This window comes from Procambarus clarkii, chromosome 28 (genome assembly GCF_040958095.1).
Source record: "Procambarus clarkii isolate CNS0578487 chromosome 28, FALCON_Pclarkii_2.0, whole genome shotgun sequence".
In the NCBI taxonomy this organism is placed as follows: Eukaryota; Metazoa; Arthropoda; class Malacostraca; order Decapoda; family Cambaridae; genus Procambarus; species Procambarus clarkii.
The window spans coordinates 45,586,072-45,608,724 of NC_091177.1; the positions used below are offsets into that span (position 1 = coordinate 45,586,072).

Genomic DNA, 22,653 nt, shown 5'->3' on the forward strand with positions numbered 1-22,653 from the left:
TGTCAGTGTGCCAGGATGTGTCACGTGTCAGTGTGCCAGGATGTGTCACATGTCAGTGTGCCAGGATGTGTCACGTGACAGTGTACCAGGATGTGTCACGTGTCAGTGTACCAGAATGTGTCACATGTCAGTGTGCCTGGATGTGTCACATGTCAGTGTGCCAGGATGTGTCACGTGTCAGTGTACCAGGATGTGTCACGTGACAGTGTACCAGGATGTGTCACGTGACAGTGTACCAGGATGTGTCACGTGTCAGTGTACCAGGATGTGTCACGTGACAGTGTACCAGGATGTGTCACGTGACAGTGTACCAGGATGTGTCACGTGTCAGTGTGCCAGGATGTGTCACATGTCAGTGTGCCAGGATGTGTCACGTGACAGTGTACCAGGATGTGTCACGTGTCAGTGTACCAGAATGTGTCACGTGACAGTGTACCAGGATGTGTCACGTGTCAGTGTGCCAGGATGTGGCACATGTCAGTGTGCCAGGATGTGTCACGTGACAGTGTACCAGGATGTGTCACGTGTCAGTGTACCAGAATGTGTCACGTGACAGTGTACCAGGATGTGTCACATGTCAGTGTACCAGGATGTGTCACGTGTCAGTGTACCAGGATGTGTCACGTGACAGTGTGCCAGGATGTGTCACGTGACAGTGTACCAGGATGTGTCACGTGACAGTGTACCAGGATGTGTCACGTGTCAGTGTGCCAGGATGTGTCACATGAGTGTACCAGGATGTGTCACGTGTCAGTGTTCCAGGATGTGTCACGTGTCAGTGTGCCAGGATGTGTCACATGAGTGTGCCAGGATGTGTCACGTGACAGTGTGCCAGGATGTGTCACGTGTCAGTGTGCCAGGATGTGTCACATGTCAGTGTGCCAGGATGTGTCACGTTTCAGTGTTCCAGGATGTGTCACATGTCAGTGTTCCAGGATGTGTCACATGTCAGTGTGCCAGGATGTGTCACGTTTCAGTGTTCCAGGATGTGTCACATGTCAGTGTTCCAGGATGTGTCACACGTCAGTGTGCCAGGATGTTTCACATGTCAGTGTGCCAGGATGTGTCACATGTCAGTGTGCCAGGATGTGTCACATGTCAGTGTTCCAGGATGTGTCACGTGTCAGTGTTCCAAGATGTGTCACGTGACAGTGTGCCAGGATGTGTCACGTGTCAGTGTTCCAGGATGTGTCACATGTCAGTGTTCCAGGATGTGTCACATGAGTGTGCCAGGATGTGTCACATGTCAGTGTGCCAGGATGTGTCACGTGTCAGTGTGCCAGGATGTGTCACATGTCAGTGTGCCAGGATGTGTCACGTGTCAGTGTGCCAGGATGTGTCACATGTCAGTGTGCCAGGATGTGTCACATGTCAGTGTGCCATGATGTGTCACATGTCAGTGTTCCAGGATGTGTCACGTGTCAGTGTTCCAGGATGTGTCACGTGAGCAATGACGTCATCATGTTCAATTATTTTCCTGCTGTTATGTGTGATGTGTTCAAATTGTGTGTAGTTGTTGCTTTTGTTTTATTGATGAACTTTCCATAAATTCCTGAGTTTTTTCTTGTGTTGTTCAGCCTGAATTATATGTTTCCAGTGGGTGTTGTGGTCATCATTTAGGATGGTGAGGATGTGGTTTACAAGTGTTGTTAAATCCAATAACATTTGGCCATAACTGTGTGTATTTTAGATGAATCTGTTGTGATAGCATATGATAAGGCATTTAGTTATAATGAAAGGGTGAAAGTGAATCGTTTTGTTTGTGTTGATTATCGATGTTTCAGCTGCTTCTGTAATTATGTTTTGTATTTTGGGGGGCCTGGTTGTGTATGTCAGTGGATGGTTTCCCATTGTAGTCATCTTTTGTCATCTATTGTTTGTTTGAATGTATCTCAATTGCCCCTATTGTATGAGGAGTGGATTGCATGAGCATGAAGCTCAGTGCTCAGGCGCCAGACCCCACCAGCGAGAAGGTCGAGGGCCGTGGCAAAACATGCACGTGAGTACCTATGCCAACATTTCTTGTTGTTCGAAGGTATTAGTTTGTTTATGGATAACTGCATGATATAGCGCACCTGCTGGGAGAATGTAGGATGGAGAGCGAGAGAATATACAAGGCATAAGAAGACCACGACTCGTTTATATATTACGGTAATATATCAGTTGTGTGAGAGTGTGTGTACTCACCTAATTGTGCTTGCGGGGGTTGAGCTCTGGCTCTTTGGTCCCGCCTCTCAACCGTCAATCAACAGGTGTACAGATTCTTGAGCCTATTGGGCTCTATCATATCTACATTTGAAACTGTGTATGGAGTCAGCCTCCACCACATCACTGCCTAATGCATTCCATTTACTCAGTGATTGAAAATGAGAGAATTTGGCGTTTTCTTTCGTGTAAGACTGCCAGGTTTAACACATATATACAGTCACATCCACCGTAGCTATTAAGCAAGATACCAAAAGTGTTGATCATTCAATCACCTCATCAAGCCCTCAAGAGACACATGTTGAACGTCGTCATTATTCAGGATCATAATATTATTGTTGGGGCTACATTATAATCTTATGAACTCTCGTTCTGGGAGACTATTGATAACCATCTTCACAAAACTTTAATAGTGTGATAAGTATATTGTTATTATGTATGTATTAACCACAACGTGACCTTTGTTACAGCTACTAAACAAAGCTTATCATGTATTTATTGATTTTACAGTTCATGTACATCTAGGGAGTGAACAGGATAAGAGAGTTCACTAGGGAGTGAACTAGAGTAGGGAGTTCACTACGGGAGTGAACCAGAGTAGGGAGTTCACTAGGGGAGTGAACAGGAGTATAGAGTTCACTAGGGGGAGTGAACAGGAGTAGAGAGTTCACTAGGGGAGTGAACCAGAGTAGGGAGTTCACTAGGGGAGTGAACAGGAGTATAGAGTTCACTAGGGGAGTGAACAGGAGTAGACAGTTCACTAGGGGAATGAACAGGAGTAGAGAGTTCACTAGGGGAGTGAACCAGAGTAGGGAGTTCACTAGGGGAGTGAACAGGAGTATAGAGTTCACTAGGGGAGTGAACAGGAGTAGAGAGTTCACTAGGGGAGTGAACAGGAGTAGAGAGTTCACTAGGGGAGCGAACCAGAGTAGAGAGTTCACTAGGTGAGTGAACCAGAATAGAGAGCTCACTACGGAGTGAACCAGAGTAGGGAGTTCACTAGGGGAGTGAACAGGAGTATAGACTGAACAGGAGTAGAGAGTTCACTAGGGGAGTGAACAGGAGTAAAGAGTTCACTAGGGGAGTGAACAGGAGTAGAGAGTTCACTAGGGAGTGAACCAGAGTTGAGAGTTCACTACGGGAGTGAACCAGAGTAAAGAGTTCACTAGGGAGTGAACCAGTGTTGTAGTGTCACCAGTGTTGTAGTGTCACCAGAGTTGTAGTGTCACCAGTGTTGTAGTGTTACCAGTGTTGTAGTGTCACCAGCGTTGCAGTGTCACCAGTGTTGTAGTGTCACCAGTGTTGTAGTGTCACCAGTGTTGTAGTGTCACCAGTGTTGTAATGTCACCAGTGTTGTAGTGTCACCAGTGTTGTAGTGTCACCAGTGTTGTAGAGTCACCAGTGATGCAATGTAGCCAGTGTTGTAGTGTCACCAGTGTTGTAGTGTCACCAGTGTTGTAATGTCATGAGTGTTGTAGTGTCACCAGTGTTGAAGTGTCACCAGTGTTGTAATGTCACTAGTGTTGTAGTGACACCAGTGTTGTAATGTCACCAGTGTTGTAGAGTCACCAGTGATGCAATGTAACCAGTGTTGTAGTGTCACCAGTATTGTAGTGTCACGAGTGTTGTAGTGTCACCAGTGTTGTAGTGTCACCAGTGTTGTAGTGTCACCAGTGTTGTAGTGTCACCAGTGTTGTAGTGTCACCAGTGTTGCAGTGTCACGAGTGTTGTAGTGTCACCAGTGTTGAAGTGTCATTAGTGTTGTAGTGTCACCAGTGTTGTAGTGTCACCAGTTTTGTAGTGTGACCAGAGTTGTATTGTCACCAGGGTTGTAATAGCACTAGTGTTGTAGTGTCTCCAGTGTTGTAGTGTCACCAGTGTTATAGTGTCACCAGTGTTGTAGTGTCACCGGTGATGTATTGTCACCAGTGTTGTAGTGTCACCAGTGTTGTAGTGTCACCAGTGTTGTAGTGTCACCAGCGTTGTAGTGTCACCAGTGTTGTAGAGTCACCAGTGTTGCGATGTAACCAGTGTTATAGTGTCACCAGTGATGTAGTGTCACCAGTGTTGTAGTGTCACCTGTGTTGTAGTGTCACCAGTGTTGCAATGTCACCAGTGTTGTAGTGTTACCAGTGTTGTAGTGTCACCAGTGTTGCAGTGTCACCAGTGTTGTAGTGTGACCAGTGCTGTAGTGTCACCGGTGTTGTAATATCACAAGTGTTGAAGTGTCACCAGTGTTGTAATGTCACTAGTGTGGTAGTGTCACCAATATTGTAATGTCACCAGTGTTGTAGTGTGACCAGAGTTGTATTGTCTCCAGGGTTGTAATAGCACCAGTGTTGTAGTGTCACCAGTGTTGTAGTGTCACCAGTGTTGTAGTGCCAGCAGTGTTGTAGTGTCACCCGTGTTGTATTGTCACCAGTGTTGTAATAGCACCAGTGTTGTATTGTCACAAGTGATGAAGTGTCACCAGTGTTGTAACAGCAACAGTGTTGTATTGTCACCAGTGTTGTAATAGAACCAGTGTTGTATTGTCACCAGTGATGAGGTGTCACCAGTGTTGTAACAGCAACAGTGTTGTATTGTCACCAGTGTAGTAATAGCACCAGTGTTGTATTGTCAGCAGTGTTGTAGTGTCACCAGTGTTGTAGTGTCACCAGTGTTGTAATAGCAACAGTGTTGTATTGTCACCAGTGTTGTATTGTCAGCAATGTTGTAGTGTCACCAGTGTTGTAGTGTCACCAGTGTTGTAGTGTCACCAGTGTTGCAGTGTCACCAGTGTTGCAGTGTCACCAGTGTTGTAATAGCACCAGTGTTGTATTGTCAGCAATGTTTTAGTGTCACCAGTGGTGTAGTCACCAGTGTTGCAATGTAACCAGTGTTATATTGTCACCAGTGTTGTAGTGTCACCAGTGCTGTAGTGTCACCAGTGTTGTAGTGTTACCAGTGTTGCAGTGACACCAGTGTTGCAGTGTGGCCAGTGTTGTAGTGTGACCAGTTTTGTAGTGTCACCAGTGTTGTAATATCACCAGTGTTGAAGTGTCACCAGTGTTGTTGTGTCACCAGTGTTATAATGTCACTAGTGTGGTAGTGTCGCCAATGTTGTAATGTCACCAGTGTTGTAGTGTCACCGGTGTCGTAATGTCACCAGTGTTGTAGTGTCACCAGTGTTGTAATGTCACCAGTGTTGTAGTGTCACCAGTGTTGTAGTGTCAGCAGTGTTGTAGTGTCACCAGTGTTGTAGTGTCACCAGTGGTGTAATAGCACAAGTGTTGTATTGTCACCAGTGTTGTAATAGCACCAGTGTTGTATTGTCAGCAGTGTTGAAGTGTCACCAGTGTTGTAATAGCAACAGTGTTGTATTGTCAGCAGTGTTGTAGTGTCACCAGTGTTGTAATAGCAACAGTGTTGTATTGTCACCAGTGTTGTAATAGCACCAGTGTTGTATTGTAAGCAATGTTGTAGTGTCACCAGTGTTGTAATGTCACCAGTGTTGTAGTGTCACCAGTGTTGTAGTGTCACCAGTATTGTAGCGTCACCAGAGTTGTAGTGCCACCAGTGTTATATTGTCACCAAAGTTGTAGTGTCACTGGTGTTGTAGTATCAGCAGTGTTGTAGTGGCACCAGTGTTGTAGTGTCACAGTGTTGTAATGTCTCCTGTGTTGTAGTGTCACCAGTGTTGTAATGTCACCAGTGTTGTAGTGTCACCAGTGTTGCAATGCCACTAGTGTTGTAGTGTCACCAGTGTTGTATTGTCACCAGTGTTGTAATGACAAAAGTGTTGTAGTGTCACTAGTGTTGTAGTGTCACCAGTGTTGTAATGTCCCCAGTGTTGTAGTGTCACCAGTGTTGTAGTGTCACCAGTGTTGTAGTGTCACCAGTGCTGTAGTGTTACCATTGTTGTAGTGTCACCAGTGTTGTAGTGTTACCAGTGTTGTATTGCCAACAGTGTTGTAGTGTCACTAGTGTTGTAGTGTTACCAGTGTTGTATTGTCAGCAGTGTTGTAGTGTCACCAGTGTTGTAATGTCTCCAGTGTTGTAGTGTCACCAGTGTTGTAGTGCTGTAACAAACTAGGCTGGTTGTAAGAATTATCCAGAGTGGTTTATCGACAAAAGAGAATGGGAAGCTGAGCCCGCGTGGTGACCCGGGTCCTGACCCCAGGGGAATTCGCGGTGAAAATAATCGACGCCATGTTCATAGCTTCGTATAATGAACCATCCTATAGTATTCAGTAATTTAGAGAAATTAGCCTTTATTCATTTTGTATTAAAATTGTATTGTATAATAGTACTGGGTACAATATCAAGAGTATTCTAATTATTGAATTAAGTCACCATCAGTGACGTCACGAATCAGATCTAAATTGTAAGGCGGAGTGACCTGGCGGTCATAGGTCATCAGTGTTGACATGTCCACTATTTCTCAAAGTTTTAATAACCATTTTTGTGATCGGGAACAGCTCTGCCGTTAGATACTTGTGTAATTTAATTTCAGTAAAATAATTCAACCAGTCTGGATCAATTAAGTACAACAGAGGTTAATTGTTATAACTTAAACCTGGCTAAGTAACTTGGTAAAACTTAGACTATGCGGAAGGATACAATGCTCTAGTCTGGGGTAGACCAGACGAGGAAGAGATCAGTGTGGACACAAGATCAACTGGGGGAGGTCAACCCATCTTACCTCTCCCCCAAGACCAGCCCAACATCTTTAGCTGGTAAAACATAGAGGTATAGTTGCTATTTGTTATTTATAGGGATAGTCAACTCATTGCATTCAGGTCAAGTAGGGAGTGTTAAAGTGACAGGGAGTGAACATATTTAGATTTTGTTTTAGTTTTCTTTTAATAAATTAATTAGTTAATAATTTGCATTTTTATTGTTTCCATTTGTTTATGTTTACTAGCAACTATACCTCTATGTTTTACCATAGAGGTATAGGGTTGTGACCACTGACGGTGTGGTCACTACTGTGTGGTTGGGTTGTGACCACTGACGGTGTGGTGACTACTGTGTGGTTGGGTTGTGACCACTGACGGTGTGGTCACTACTGTGTGGTTGGGTTGTGACCACTGACGGTGTGGTCACTACTGTGTGGTTGGGTTGTGACCCCTGACGGTGTGGTGACTACTGTGTGGTTGGGTTGTGGCCACTGACGTTGTGGTCACTACTGTGTGGTTGGGTTGTGACCACTGACGGTGTGGTCACTACTGTGTGGTTGGGTTTTGACCACTGACGGTGTGGTCACTACTGTGTGGTTGGGTTGTGACCACTGACGGTGTGGTCACTACTGTGTGGTTGGGTTGTGACCACTGACGGTGTGGTCACTACTGTGTGGTTGGGTTGTGACCACTGACGGTGTGGTCACTACTGTGTGGTTGGGTTTTGACCACTGACGGTGTGGTCACTACTGTGTGGTTGGGTTGTGACCACTGACGGTGTGGTGACTACTGTGTGGTTGAGTTGTGACCACTGACGGTGTGGTCACTACTGTGTGGTTAGTGTTATAACCCAGTGTATACAACATTTTATTAATTTACACAGTGACCTAACTTCGGAAATAAATTATATAATTATTGCTATCTATAAATATAATATGTCATTTATGTTACGGAACCAATGTGTGTGTGTGTGTGTGTGTATTTACTATTTGTGTCTGCAGAATCGAGCTATTTCTAACGCACTCATACACACACATTAGGGTGATGTGGTGGAGGCTGACTCCATACACAGTTTTAAATGTAGATATGATAGAGCCCAGTAGGCTCAGGAATCTGTACACCCGTTGATTGACAGTTGAGAGGCGGGACCAAAGAGCCAAAGCTCAACCCCCGCAAGCACAAATAGGTGAGTACAGAGTTAAGAGGAACATGATCACCACATACAAAATTCTCACAGCAATTGATAGGATAGATATGGACATGATATATAACACAAGGGACACACACACTAGGGGACAGAGGTGGAAATTGAGTGCCCAAATGAGCCACAGAGATATTAGAAAGAACTTTTTTAGTGTCAGAGTGGTTGACAAATGTAATGCATTAGGAAGTGATGTGGTGGAGGCTGACTCCATACACAGTTTCAAGTGTAGATATGATAGAGCCCAATAGGCTAAGGAACACGTACACCAGTTGATTGACAGTTGATAGGCGGGACCAAAAAGCCATAGCTCAATCCCCGCAAACGCAACTAGGTGAGTACATCTACATGAAGCAGTCCGTAGCAGCTGTCTAGCTCCCAGGTACTTGTTTACTGTTTAGTTTTAATTAATCAGGGTGAAAGAAACTTTGCCCATTCGTTTCCGCCTCGACCGAGAATCGAACCCAGGCCTATAGGACTACGACCCCCTGATCGCAGTTCACTCAGCGAGGAGGCCGTGCGCGCGCGCGTGTGTGTGTATGCGAAATCACCTAGTTGTGTTTGCGGGGGGTTAAGCTTTGGCTCTTTGGTCCCGCCTCTCAACCGTCAATCAACTGGTGTACAGAGTCCTGAGTCTACTGAGCTCTATCATATCTACATTTGAAACTGTGTGCATTTCACTTGTTAACTACTCTGACACTGACAAAGTTCTTTCTAGCGTCCCTGTGGCTCATTTGGGAACTCAGTCTCCACCTGTGTTCCCTTGTTCACGTATCACCAGTGTTAAAAGTTTATCCTTACTACCCTGTCAATTCCTCTCAGAATTTTGTAGGTAGTGACCATGATGTGATCATGGTCACTAGTGTTGCTAGTGACCATGTGTCACCAGAGTTGCTAGTTGCTAGCCACTAGTTACCCTTACTCTTCTGTCTTCCAATGTCATGAGGTGCATCTCATGCAGCCTTTCCTCGTAACTCATGCCTCTTAGTTCTGGGACTAGTCTACTGGCATACCTCTTAACTTTTCCAGCTTCATCTTGTGCTTGACACGGTAGGTGCTCCATGCTGGGGGCCGCATACTCCAGGATTGGTCTATCATATGCGGTGTACTAGGTTCTGAATGATTCCTTTCACAGGTTCCTGAAGGCTGTTCTGATGTTTGCCAGCCTCGCACATGCCGCAAATTTCATTCTTTTTTATGTGGGCTTCAAGAGACGGGTTTGGTGTGATATCAACTGCTCGATCTTTCTCTCTGTCCGTTTTATGAAGTACTTCATCTCCCTTTTGGTTTCCTGTGTCTGGCCTTCTGTTTCCACCGCCTTGTTTCATTACTTTGCACTTACTCGGGTTGAACTTTAGTAGCCATTTGTTGGACCATTTATTCAGTCTGTCTATGTCATCTTGTAGCCTCCTACTGCCATCCTTTATTTTAACCCTTCTCATAGTTTTTGCATTGTCTGCAAACAATGAGATTAACGATTCCATTCCCTTTGGGAGATCATTTACATATATCAGAAACAGTACAGGTCCAAGGACTGAACCCTGCGGGACTCCACTTTTGGTGACGTCTCGCCAATCTGAGGCCTCACCTCTCACAGTGACTCGCTGTCTTCTATTGCTTAGGTATTCCCTTAGCCAATGGGGTACCTTTCCTTTCACTCCTGCCTGCATCTCCAGCTTTTACACTAGCCTCTTTTATGGTACTGTGTCAAAGGCTTTCTGACAATCCATGCAGGTCGGCGTTCAATCCCCGACCGTCCAATTGGTTGGGTACCATTCCTTACCCTGTCCCATCCCAAATCCTTATCCTGACCCCCTTCCCAGTGCTATATAGTCGTAATGGCTTGGCGCTTTCCCCCTGATAATTCCTTTCACCCCTCTCTTTCTTGCCTGATTTTTTTGCCTGGTCATAGAATTCAATTAGTCCAGGTATCAACCAGGTTGATACCTGGTTGATGGGGTTCTGGGAGTTCTTCTACTCCCCAAGCCCGGCCCGAGGCCAGGCTCGACTTGTGAGAGTTTGGTCCACCAGGCTGTTGCTTGGAGCGGCCCGCAGGGCCACATACCCACCACAGCCCGGCTGATCCGGAACTTCTCTTAGAAAACCGTCCAGTTTTCTCTTGAAGATGTCCACGGTTGTTCCGGCAATATTTCTTATTGTCGCTGGGAGGACGTTGAGCAACCGCGGACCTCTGATGTTTATACAGTGCTCTCTGATTGTGCCTATGGCACCTCTGCTCTTCACTGGTTCAATCTTGCATTTTCTTCCATATCGTTCACTCCAGTACGTTGTTATTTTACTGTGCAGATTAGGGACCTGACCCTCCAGTATTTTCCATGTGTATATTATTTGGTATCTCTCTCGTCTTCTTTCTAGTGAGTACATTTGGAGGGCTTTGAGACGATCCCAATAATTTAGGTGTTTTATCTCGTCTATGCGTGCCGTATATGTTCTCTGTATTCCCTCTATTTCAGCAATCTCTCCTGCTCTGAAGGGGGAAGTGAGTACTGAGCAGTACTCAAGACGGGACAAAACAAGTGACTTGAAGAGTACAACCTTTGTGATGGGATCCCTGGAATTGAAAGTTCTCGTAATCCATCCGATCATTTTTCTGGCTGACGCGATATTTGCTTGGTTATGCTCTTTAAACGTTAGAACATCGGACATCATTATTCCCAAATCCTTGACATGCTGTTTTTCTACTATGGGAAGATTCGATTGTGTTTTGTACCCTGTATTATGTTTCAGATCCTCATTTTTGCCGTACCTGAGTACCTGAAATTTATCACTGTTAAACATCATGTTATTTTCTGCTGCCCAATCGAAAACTTTGTTGACATCTGCTCGTAGTTTTTCAATGTCTTCAGCAGAGGTAATTTTCATGCTGATTTTTGTGTCATCTACAAAGGATGACACGAAGCTGTGACATGTATTTTGGTCTCTATCAGATATGAGAATAAGGAACAGTAGCGGTGCTAGGACTGTACCTTGAGGTACAGAGCTTTTAACATCGCTTGGACTCGATTTTATCTGATTGACTGTGTAACGGTTCTATTGTTACGTAAAGTATGGTGACAAGTAAACACAGACACTAAGATACTATATATATATTTGGTCGAATATACAGAAGTACACAGGTGATACTTTGGTGTGAGTTGAGCGCACTGAGCGTCGGTACAGTATCTCGCAAGTGTCTGCTCTAGACCACACTTGAAAGTAGACTCTGGTTAATGTTTGCTATCCTGCTGCTTATATGCCCCGGGCAACGCCTCACCGTGTTGTCCGGGCAACGCCTCACCTCATTCATCTCCAAGGGTTGACAGGAATATTAACAAAGCATTTGGAGCGAGTATATTATTGGGATAATCTACTCGCTACAGAACTCCCCCTCCCAGGGGATGAAAGGAAAAATACTTTGATCAAGGAACTTAGCTGGTCGGTGAATTGTACGCCCTGCTCGCGTCACATAACCATCAAAGTTAACTTTCCTCCTCTTCGCTGATGTCATCTAACTGGGGTCGTAGGGTGGGAGGTCGCACAGGATCGTCCGTCGTCGTAGGATCAGGTTATGGTGCGGCTGGTAACTGGGGTTGTAGGGTGGGAGGTCGTACAGGATCATCCGTTGTCGTAGGTGGCGGCGCTGCTGGTAACTGTGGTCGAAAAGTGAACTGCGTAGTCGGCAGATGTGTCTCTGGATTTAGCAGTGTCGCAGACGTTTTGAGACGAAGCCTGGAGCAGAGCAGAGAGCTGAGTGAGGCCGGAGTCGTGGAGCTCTATGTGGGAGAGCGTGGCGGCTCGATTGAGAATTGTGAGTGTCTAAACTCGGGGAGCGAGAGCGTGGCAGCTCGATTGAGAATTGTGAGTGTCTAAACTCGGGGAGCGAGAGCGTGGCGGCTCGATGCGGTCGTAGTCTGCTGTCTGCTCTGTGTCGAAGCTGTAGCGTCTTGGGTTGATTAGGACTGTACACGCCAAGTACTACATTGTTGACTGTGGAAATTGTAGTCTGGTACCAAAAGATGTAGGCAGTGTGTGGACAAGCTCGGTGTAGCAGGAGAGAAGAATGTACACAATTGTTGCGTCCTTGGGTCGCTGGTGGAGCATTTAGATCCGGGGCGGATGGGCTCGGGCACCAGGACATTAGGAGGTAATGTAGGCACGTAGTTAGGACAACGAGGTAATCACATCTAGAGCTGAATTGTCCTGAAGGCGACGAAGTGTCGGAAACGCAAGCTGTAGGTCCTGTACTGCGCAAAGGGCTTGAGTCGGCCGAGTATCAAACTGCAGTGAACGTGTAGATGAATCTGATGACAGAGCAGCTGTCGTGGGCGTAGGACAAGCAGTGCCCTGGCAGCGACGGAGAGTCGGCAGGACAAGCTGTAGATCCAACACGATGTAATCATTGATGAGGCTGTCAGATGAGTGAGTAACGATCGTGGAGCAGCAAGCCGTAGCAGATGAAAATGCAGAGATGGACGCGATGAAAATCATAGCTGTGGCGAGGGTGTTGGCAGCGTTCCATCACAGCTAACAGTAGCAGTAGAGGTCCAGTGAGAGTCCATGTTGTAGTCCATCGTGGCTGGGTATCGTCGAAACTTCGTGAAGGTCGAAAATAGCCTCCATCTGCATGAACCAAAATTCTGGCTCATCTGCGTTGTATGCTGGAAACCTGGTAGATAAATCCATGACGAAGATCTAGTTTGTGACTAGGTGTTCTTTTTCACTCACTGGGTCACCAATGTAACGGTTCTATTGTTACGTAAAGTATGGTGACAAATAAACACAGACACTAAGATACTATATATATATTTGGTCGAATATACAGAAGTACACAGGTGATACTTTGGTGTGAGTTGAGCGCACTGAGCGTCGGTACAGTATCTCGCAAGTGTCTGCTCTAGACCACACTTGAAAGTAGACTCTGGTTAATGTTTGCTATCCTGCTGCTTATATGCCCCGGGCAACGCCTCACCGTGTTGTCCGGGCAACGCCTCACCTCATTCATCTCCAAGGGTTGACAGGAATATTAACAAAGCATTTGGAGCGAGTATATTATTGGGATAATCTACTCGCTACAACTGTTACTCTTTGTGTTCTGTTCGACACGAAATTGAGTATCCAGCGTCCTACTTTTCCAGTTATTCCCATTGACCTAATTTTGTGAGCTATCACCCCATGGTCACATTTGTCGAACGCCTTTGCAAAATCTGTGTATACAACATCTGCATTTTGCTTTTCTTCTAGGGCTTCTGTGATTTTGTCATAGTGGTTGAGTAACTGTGACAGACAGGATCTTCCCGCTCTAAATCCATGCTGTCCTGGATTGTGCAATTCATTGTTTTCCATAAAACTAGAAATTTGATTCCTAATCACTCTTTCAAACACTTTTATTATGTGTGATGTTAGTGCAACTGGCCTATAATTTTTTGCCAAGGCTTTACTCCCCCCCCCCCCCTTGTGCAATGGGGCTATATCTGCAGATTTAAGTGCTGCTGGTATCTCCCCTGTATCCAGGTTCTTTCTCCATATTACGCTGAGTGCTCTCGCTACTGGTACTTTACATTTCTTTATGAATATTGAATTCCATGAGTCAGGCCCAGGAGTTGAGTGCATAGGCATATTGTCAATTTCTTTTTCAAAGTCTTCCGAGTTTGTGGTAATATTCGTTATATTATCTGCAGCTTGAAGGTCATTCACAAAAAAGCTGTCTGGGTCATCAACTTTCATGTTGTTTATTGGTGTGCTAAACATAGCCTCATACTGGCTTCTTAGAATTTCACTAATCTCTTTGTTGTCCTCTGTGAACGTACCATCATTTGTAATTAACGGTCCAATACTGGTCGAGGTTTTAGATTTGGATTTTGCGTATGTGAAAAAATATTTCGGATTTTTCCTTATCTCTTGTATAGCTTTCTGTTCCAATTCCATTTCCTCATACTCATATGATCGCTTCAACGTTTGTTCTATTTCTTCGATCTCCCTGCTTAGGCTTGTTTTCCTTGCTTGTGATAGTTGTGTCTGTCGAAGCATTTCCGTTATTTTTTTCCTTCTCCTGTTCAGTCGTCTGCGTTCTCTTTCTAGAGTGGTCCTCTTTCTGCCCCTCCTCACAGGCACGTGCTTCAAGCAGACCTTGTAAGCCTCAGCTGTCAGTTGAGCTATTCCCTGTGTGGGAGTTTTGTCGCTTAAGACCGTCTCCCATTGAATGGTTGCAAGGTCTACATTTATTTTTTCCCAGTCAATCCTCTTATTGTTGAAATTGAATTGATTGAATATTCCTTCTCGCTTGTTGGGTCTCTTAGACCTACTACCGTTATTTATGCTAGTTCGCACTTCAATGAGCTTATGGTCTGAGTATGAAGTATCTGAGATTGTAATGTCTCTGATTAGTTCATCATTGTTTGTGAATAACAAGTCTAGTGTGTTTTCGTTCCTAGTTGGTTCTGTAATCTGTTGATTGAGCGAGAATTTGTCACAGAATCTCAAAAGTTCTCTGACCTGTGGTTGGTTATTTCCCGGGTCATTCCCTGCTATGATATTTGTGTTTGCCATTCTCCATCTTAGACTCGGTAAATTGAAATCTCCAAGGAAGAAAATATCCGGAGCTGGGTTTGCTAGGTTATCAAGTATGTTCTCTATTTTGTGCATCTGCTCTGTGAATTCCTCAACCGTTGTATCTGGCGGTTTATATATTAGAATAATAATTAGGTTTAGTATTCTACCTTAATTCCAAGTACCTCCACCACCTCATTAGTTGAGTTTAGTAGTTCTGTGCATACCAGGTCTTCTTTAATATACAGACCTACTCCTCCATTTGACCTAGTTTTTCTATCACATCTATATAAACTATAATTTGGAATCCAGATTTCACCATCCATGTAATCTTTAGTATGAGTTTTTGTGAATGCCCCAAATATTGAGTTTGACTCTAATAGGAGGCTATTTGTGAACTTAACTTTATTCCTTGACTTTGGCTTTAAACTTTGAATGTTTGCAAATATGAATGATTGTCCATATTGTGTGTCACTTCTGGAAGGTTTTGGTAGTTCTCCCTCCTCTCTACCCTGACCCAGGGTGTGTTGTTGTGGCAATGGTTTGTTCAGTTTTGGAAGTGATACTGGGGAGTGTGGTAGTCTCTGTGTAGTTGGGGGGTGTAGTATGCGTGGGCAAGTCCTGTGAGGCAGGACTTGCCATCTTTGAACCCATGTTGATGCTATGTTACAAAGTTTTTTCAGTGTGAAGACCAGGTCAAGTCTCGCTGGTTCATCATTTCCTCTCATTCTTGTGGGTTCCTTGATATGCTGGCTTAAGAAGTTTCCTGTCGCCACCTCCAATAGTTTAGCCCTCCATATATCTTCACCTCAATGCGGTTCCTCGTCCTCCCAGTCTATCCTTCCGTGATTGAAGTCCCCGATGATAAGCAGATGGGGTCTATTTCTACAAGCAGCAGAGACTGTCCTCTCAATTATAGTGTTAACTGCAATGTTATTGTTGTCATACTCTTGCTTGGGTCTTCTGTCATTTAGTGGAAGGTTATATATCACTGCTACTACTATTCTTGGTCCTCCCATTGTCATGGTGCCTGTTATGTAGTCTCTGAATCCCTCACAGCCCGGGATAGCCATCTCCTTGAAACTCCATTCATTTCTCATTAGGAGGGCCACTCCACCTCCTCCCCTACCGTCCCTCTCTCTTTTCTTATTACTGTATAGTCCTGGGGCTAAACAGGAGAGTATATAAATGAACATTTAGACCACATGAAGTTAGCCAAAATGACTGTCGACGAGACTGATGAGGAAGATGACAATGAACTTACCCAGACAGATTTTTCTATTGGGACACCATCTACTGTGGTTGACAGACCACTTGTTTTACAGCCACCCCATACTAGCACCTTTAGTCATAGATCTAGATCTTTCGTTTCAGCCGTGCACTCACCACATGTCCATTGGCTAGATGTCGATGAGTTTACTTCTCAAGATGAAAGTTTGTCACAAGCAGTTTCATCTGTTCCTGACCTTCAGTCAGAGCCAGAGTTGTATAGTGCTTTGGAAAAACTAGGTGTAGATATCCACAGAATTTATAATTAAGTGCATTCTGCAGTTATTCTGTTTTCTTTGGAAAATTCACTTCAAAGTATTTCTACCTCATGTGTCCTATTATTACCATTATATATATATAAGCATAATAAAGAAGTTTTTTCAAATTTATTTTGTCATAAATCAGGTGCCATTGTTAAGTCTACTGTGACATTTGTGTTCCTATAGTGCATGTCATCAAACGTTCCATTAAATTTCTAGCCACCAGCCTGAGACTAGTGATTCCTGACTGCTGTCACTCACATGTTAGCCTTTTCGATCCAGTCCTTGTATATAGCTTGTAAATATATTGTACATAATTATTTTTTCTGTTATCTAATCTTAAGATTCCTTTGTGGTTGTTAGGTCAGACCTTTGTTCTAATGAAGCAGATAATTGTCTTTAATTATTTTCCAAGCACAGGCCATTAACACATGTTAATAATTTTGTTTTAGGGACCACATTGAATAGTATTGTTCATACCTGATACCTAGACATGTATATGTTATCTTGAGATGATTTCGGGGCTTTTTAGTGTCCCCGCGGCCCGGTCCTCGACCAGGCCTCCACCCCCAGGAAGCAGCCCGTGACAGCTGACTAACTCCCGAGTACCTATTTACTGCTAGGTAACAGGGGCATTCAGGGTGAAAGAAACTTTGCCCATTTGTTTCTGTTCTCCATGCTCTTGTTCAGTTCAAGCAGTGTCATCATGATTTTTCACCCACTATGTTCTAACTTTTTTTGTGCACATGCCGACGGTGTTAGTATTCCACACACCTGAGCTTCCTTTAATGTTTAATATGCTATTTCATATGTAAGCAATTATTGAATGCCACTGAGGTCCTTTTCAATATCATTGTAACTATCTAGCTAGTCAGAGCTTGTCGATAAGGGAAGTCAACTTGGTAGCGAGTCCGAGCGGTGTTAGTATTCAAATTGTACGACGGTTGGGGATAGCCAATCACAATCAAGTAAGCCTCTGACGTCATTCTGCACAGAGAGCTGGGACTAGCCGTTCTGGTGACCAGTCAGTATCTCACAGACCTCAGAGTAGGAAGGACCTCGGCAGACCAGATATATACCTTGTTACCTTACACAATAAACTACTGAAGTGATCCACTGTATTCTCTACTATCCAACAACAACCATACATCCAAGAAGGTAACTAATATACTGCTAGGTAACAGGGGCATCAGGGTGAAAGAATCTCTGCCCCAATTGTCTCTGCCGGCGCCGGGAATCGAACCCGGGCCACAAGATTATGAGTCCCGTGCGCTATCCATTCAGCTACCAGACCCCGTGTGTATGTGTACACTAACAGACCCTGTGTGTGTGTGTGAGTATGTACACGTGTGTGTTATCACCTAGTTGTACTCACCTAGTTGTGCTTACGGGGGTTGAGCTTTGTCTCTTTGGTCCCGCCTCTCAACTGTCAATCAACTGGTGTACAGATTCCTGAGCCTACTGGGCTCTATCATACCTATATTTGAAACTGTGTATGGTGTCAGCCTCCACCACATCACTTGTTAGTACATTCCATTTACTAACTACTCTGACACTGAAAAAATCTTTCTAATGTCTCTGTGGCTCATCTGAGGTTCGTGAGGTTTACAGGTTCCTGAGCCTATTGGGCTCTATCATATCTACACTTGAAACTGAGTATGGAGTCAGCCTCCACCACATCACTTCCTAATGCATTCTATTTGTCTACTACTCTGACACTGAAAAAGTTCTTTCTAACGTCTCTATGGCTCACTTGCACACTCAATTTCCACCTGTGTCCCCTAGTGCGTGTGCCCCTTGTGTTAAATAGTCTGTCTTTATCTACCCTATCTATTCCTCTGAGATTCTCGTATGTGGTGATCATGTCCCCTCTAACTCTTCTGTCTCCCAGTGACGTGAGGTTTAATTCCCGTAGTCTCTCTTCGTAGCTCATACCTCTCAGTTAGGGTGGCAAACCTTTCAACCTTTTCCAGTTTAGTCGTGTGTGTGTGTGTGTGTGTGTGAGTGTGTGTGTGTGTACTCACCTAGTTGTGTTTGCGGGGGTTGAGCTCTGGCTCTTTGGTCCCGCCTCTCAACCGTCAATCAACAGGTGTACAGATTCCTGAGCCTATCGGGCTCTGTCATATCTACACTTGAAACTGTGTATGGAGTCAGCCTCCACCACATCACTTCCTAATGCATTCCATTTGTCAACCACTCTGACACTAAAAAAGTTCTTTCTAATATCTCTGTGGCTCATTTGGGCACTCAGTTTCCACCTGTGTCCCCTTGTGCGTGTTCCCCTTGTGTTAAATAGACTGTCTTTATCTACCCTATCAATTCCCTTCAGAATCTTGAATGTGGTGATCATGTCCCCCCTAACTCTTCTGTCTTCCAGCGAAGTGAGGTTTAATTCCCTTAGTCTCTCCTCGTAGCTCATACCTCTCAGCTCGGGTACTAGTCTGGTGGCAAACCTTTGAACCTTTTCCAGTTTAGTCTTATCCTTGACTAGATATGGACTCCATGCTGGGGCTGCATACTCCAGGATTGGCCTGACATATGTGGTATACAAAGTTCTGAATGATTCTTTCTGAACGTTCTGAACGTTTCTATTAACAATATATATATATATATATATATATATATATATATATATATATATATATATATATATATATATATATATATATATATATATATATATAATACACGTTTCTAAGCATTCACTTCACCTGTGTTCTCAACGTGAGGCACCCACTACACCACATAACGGAAGTGCTATGCTATGATGTACGACCACACAAGTGAAGCGCCTCCTGGCTCCCTCCTACCCCCCACACTTTCCACATGCACCTCGACAATAAGAAGCACCTCGCAGCTCACAAGTACAACAGATCTTGTGGTGTTGTGACAATATATCTCGTGGTCACTACTGTATTTCGGGCCGTGATATATGGTGTTGTTACCACTGATAATATGGACACTATCGTATTGAAGGCAGAGACAAATGGTTTTATGATAATGTTGTGGTCATAACTGCCTTTGGAACAGTGACAAATGGTCGTTTAACATTGACGCTCTGGTCACTGCTTTGGGAACACTGACTAGTTTTGTTGTGATCACTAATCTTCTGAGCAATATATTTTTGTGTGCAGAGATAAATGGTGTTGTGACTACTGATGTTCTCGGCACTACTGTATTGATCACTGCATGACCACTCTATGTTGGTGGCGCGAGACAGTGTTGTGATCACTGGTGGTGTGGTCACTACTGTGGTGGGGGAAGGGGAGACTAGCGGTGTAGTGACCACTGATGATGTGGTCACTACTGTGGTGGAGAGAGACAAGAGATGTGGTGACATACCTGTTGATCCCGTCGTAGCCAGCACCAATCCCAACGTAATCAACACCAGCCATCGACCTCACGTGGTTGATGTGAGCTGTGGAAGATGATTGTTGTTACCCCTCTGATACATGGTGTGACCCCTTTGTTACCCTCTGATACATGGCGTGACCCCTTTGTTACCCTCTGATACATGATGTGACCCCTTTGTTACCCTCTGATACATGGCGTGACCCCTTTGTTACCCTCTGATACATGGCGTGACCCCTTCGTTGCCCTCTGACACATAGTGGGACCCCTTCATTACCCTCTGACACATGGTGTGACCCCTTCATTACCCTCTGACACATGGTGTGACCACTTCGTTACCCTCTGACACATGGTGTGACCACTTCGTTACTCTGACACATGGTGTGACCCCTTCTTCACCCTCTCTGGCATATGTATGACTGTTTTGTCACCCGCTGACTTTCAACAAGGACATAACGTTTTTCAACCGTTCCTGAATGGCCGTAAAAACGTAACACTGTAACGTTTTATTAAAGTTTGTAATTAAAACATCTTAAAAAAAACTAACATTATTCAGATAATGCAGAGGCATAATTTCTTTCAATTGTATTTGACATGTTTAATATAATATTGTATATTATGCCTTCCTTCATGACAGCCTGGTATGATGCTGCTAGGGAGTAAAGCAGGCTACATTGGGGAATGCAGGCTGGATGGAAAGAAGGAAGGCAGGCAGGGCGACAGGGAGGAATGAAGACTGTCAAAGAGGAATCCACAAAGCCAGGCAGGCTGAAAGCTGGAAGTGAGGAAGGCAGGCTGGCAGGGACGATGGCAGCTTTGTAGACATCAAGGTTGGTTGGCAGGGAAGAATGTAGGTGGGTTAGGGAGGAAGGCAGTCTGGCAGATAGGAAAGCAGGATGGTAGAGAGAGAGGTTGGTTGGCAGGGAGGAAGGCAGGCATGCAGAGCTGATGGCAGACTGGCAGTTAGGATAGCTGGCAGGATATTTCAGAAATAGACAAAACTACAAGTCACAGTTTAGTGTCATCTTTTGCAGATGACAAAAATCAGCATGAAAATTACTTCAGTTGAAGACAATGAAACTACAACCTGATATTAATAAAATCTTCGACTGAGCAGATGAAAATAACATGATGTTTAACAGTAATAAGTTCCAGGTACTCAGCTTCGGTAAAAATGCGGACCTTAAACATGATACAGGGTACAAAACACAATCAAATATGCGAATAGTGGGAAAGCCACATGTAAAAGATCTGGAAATAATGATATCTAACGACCTAACGTTTAGGGAACATAACTAAGCAAGTATTGCTTCAGCCAGAAAAATTAAAGAATGGATTACGAGAACCTTCAAATCCAGGGATCACATCACAATGGTTGTACTATTCACATCACTTGTGCTGTCCCGTTTTGAGTACTGCTCAGTATTCACTTGCCCCTTCACAGCAAGAGAGGTTGCTGAAACAGAGGGGATACAGAGAACTTATGTGGCATACATAGACGCGATAAAGCACTTAAACTATTGTGATCATCTCAAAGTTCTCAAAATGTACTCCCTAGAAAGAGACGAGAGAGAGATCAAATAAAATGTAAATGGAAAATACTTGAGGGCCAGGTCCCAGATTTACACAGAAAAATAAAACATACTGGAGTGAACAATATGTAGAGAAATGTAGAATAGAGCCAGTGAATAGTAGAGGTGCCATAAGCACACTCAGAGAACACTGTATGAACATCAGAGTCCACGGACACTCAATATTCTCCCAGCAAATATAAGATATATTGCAGGAAGGACGTCTTCAAGTAAAAACTGAATGTCTGTCTGCAAGTGCCGACCAACCAGGTTGTAGTGGATACAATAATTAATCATACAAATACGTAACCTTTCACACTGGCTCAGCAATTTACATTAATGGTATGAATTCCGTCTAGCCTTCCATACTCAGATCAATTCAGGTGATTAATAACGATATTAATCACGACGTTTACGTTATTCTACAATGACGTTACTCTTCCCACGAGTCAATCAAGTACCTGTACTTCCAGACAGATCAATAACGACGTTACGTTAATGGAACAATGGAGCCTTCGTGTGAGTCGATCAATCACGGATCGAAGTTAATTACTTTGACTTCCTGGAACACGTCAATTTCCTGCCCATTGACCGATAATTACGACAGACAATAGCCTAATTCTTGTCTGGCTGATGGCTCCCTGAGGCTACCGTAGCTGTTTTCAGGAAAATAATTAACTCAAACGCATTCTACGTTACTCAAATTGTAAAAGAACAATTTCAACATGAGCAATGGGTGTTCACTTGGTTACGTTATATTAATTAACAGATAAACAGGAAATATATGTGTACCCAAGTACTCGACTCAGCCGAGTTCACCCACGACAATGACAAATCACAGTGATTTACGTTACAATCCGGTTGCAATGACAATACTGCAGAAACCGAGTAAAATAACACAAGGTTCTAGTGGGTTCAGCACATGAACCAACTAGAACACGGCCCCACAATGATTTACAAATCTGCAATACACCCCCGGTGATTGATCAACACTAGCAACAATCACCATCAATGACAACCCCTTTGCAATAACACACATGGCACGTGCATTAAATCAAACTATATTAGTACACTGCCCAACACTTACCGTCTTGTGGCAAATGACAACAGTGCTTTAATTACCACTTAGAACATTGGTCTACACGTTGCAATCACACCCGTTAATAACACACAAATCGCACTGGGCTTCGTGACACTACGAATATATATATATATATATATATAAATATATATATATATATATATATATATATATATATATATATATATATATATATATATATATATATATATGTCGTACCTAGTTGCCAGAATGCCCTTCTCAGCCTACTATGCAAGGCCCGATTTGCCTAATAAGCCAAGTTTTCATGAATTAATGTATTTTCTCTAATTTTTTCTTATGAAATGATAAAGCTACCCATTTCATTATGTATGAGGTCAATTTTTTTGTATTGGAGTTAAAATTAACGTAGAAATATGACTGAACCTAACCAACCCTACCTAACCTAATCTAACCTATCTTTATAGGTTAGGTTAGGTTAGGTAGCCGAAAAAGGTAGGTTAGGTTAGGTAGGTTAGGTAGTCATAAA

At 43.8% G+C, this 22,653-nt stretch overlaps 1 protein-coding gene across 1 annotated transcript in view; it reads right to left on the reverse strand.

Annotated features, from left to right (window-relative positions):
- The window catches only part of LOC123755128 (dipeptidase 1-like), a 648,930-nt gene that overhangs the window by 53,861 nt on the left and 572,416 nt on the right, over positions 1–22,653 (reverse strand). The window contains exon 7 of the mRNA XM_069332760.1: positions 19,485–19,560. Within this exon, the coding sequence (XP_069188861.1) occupies positions 19,485–19,560 (76 nt within the window). The remainder of the gene's footprint in view (positions 1–19,484; positions 19,561–22,653) is intronic.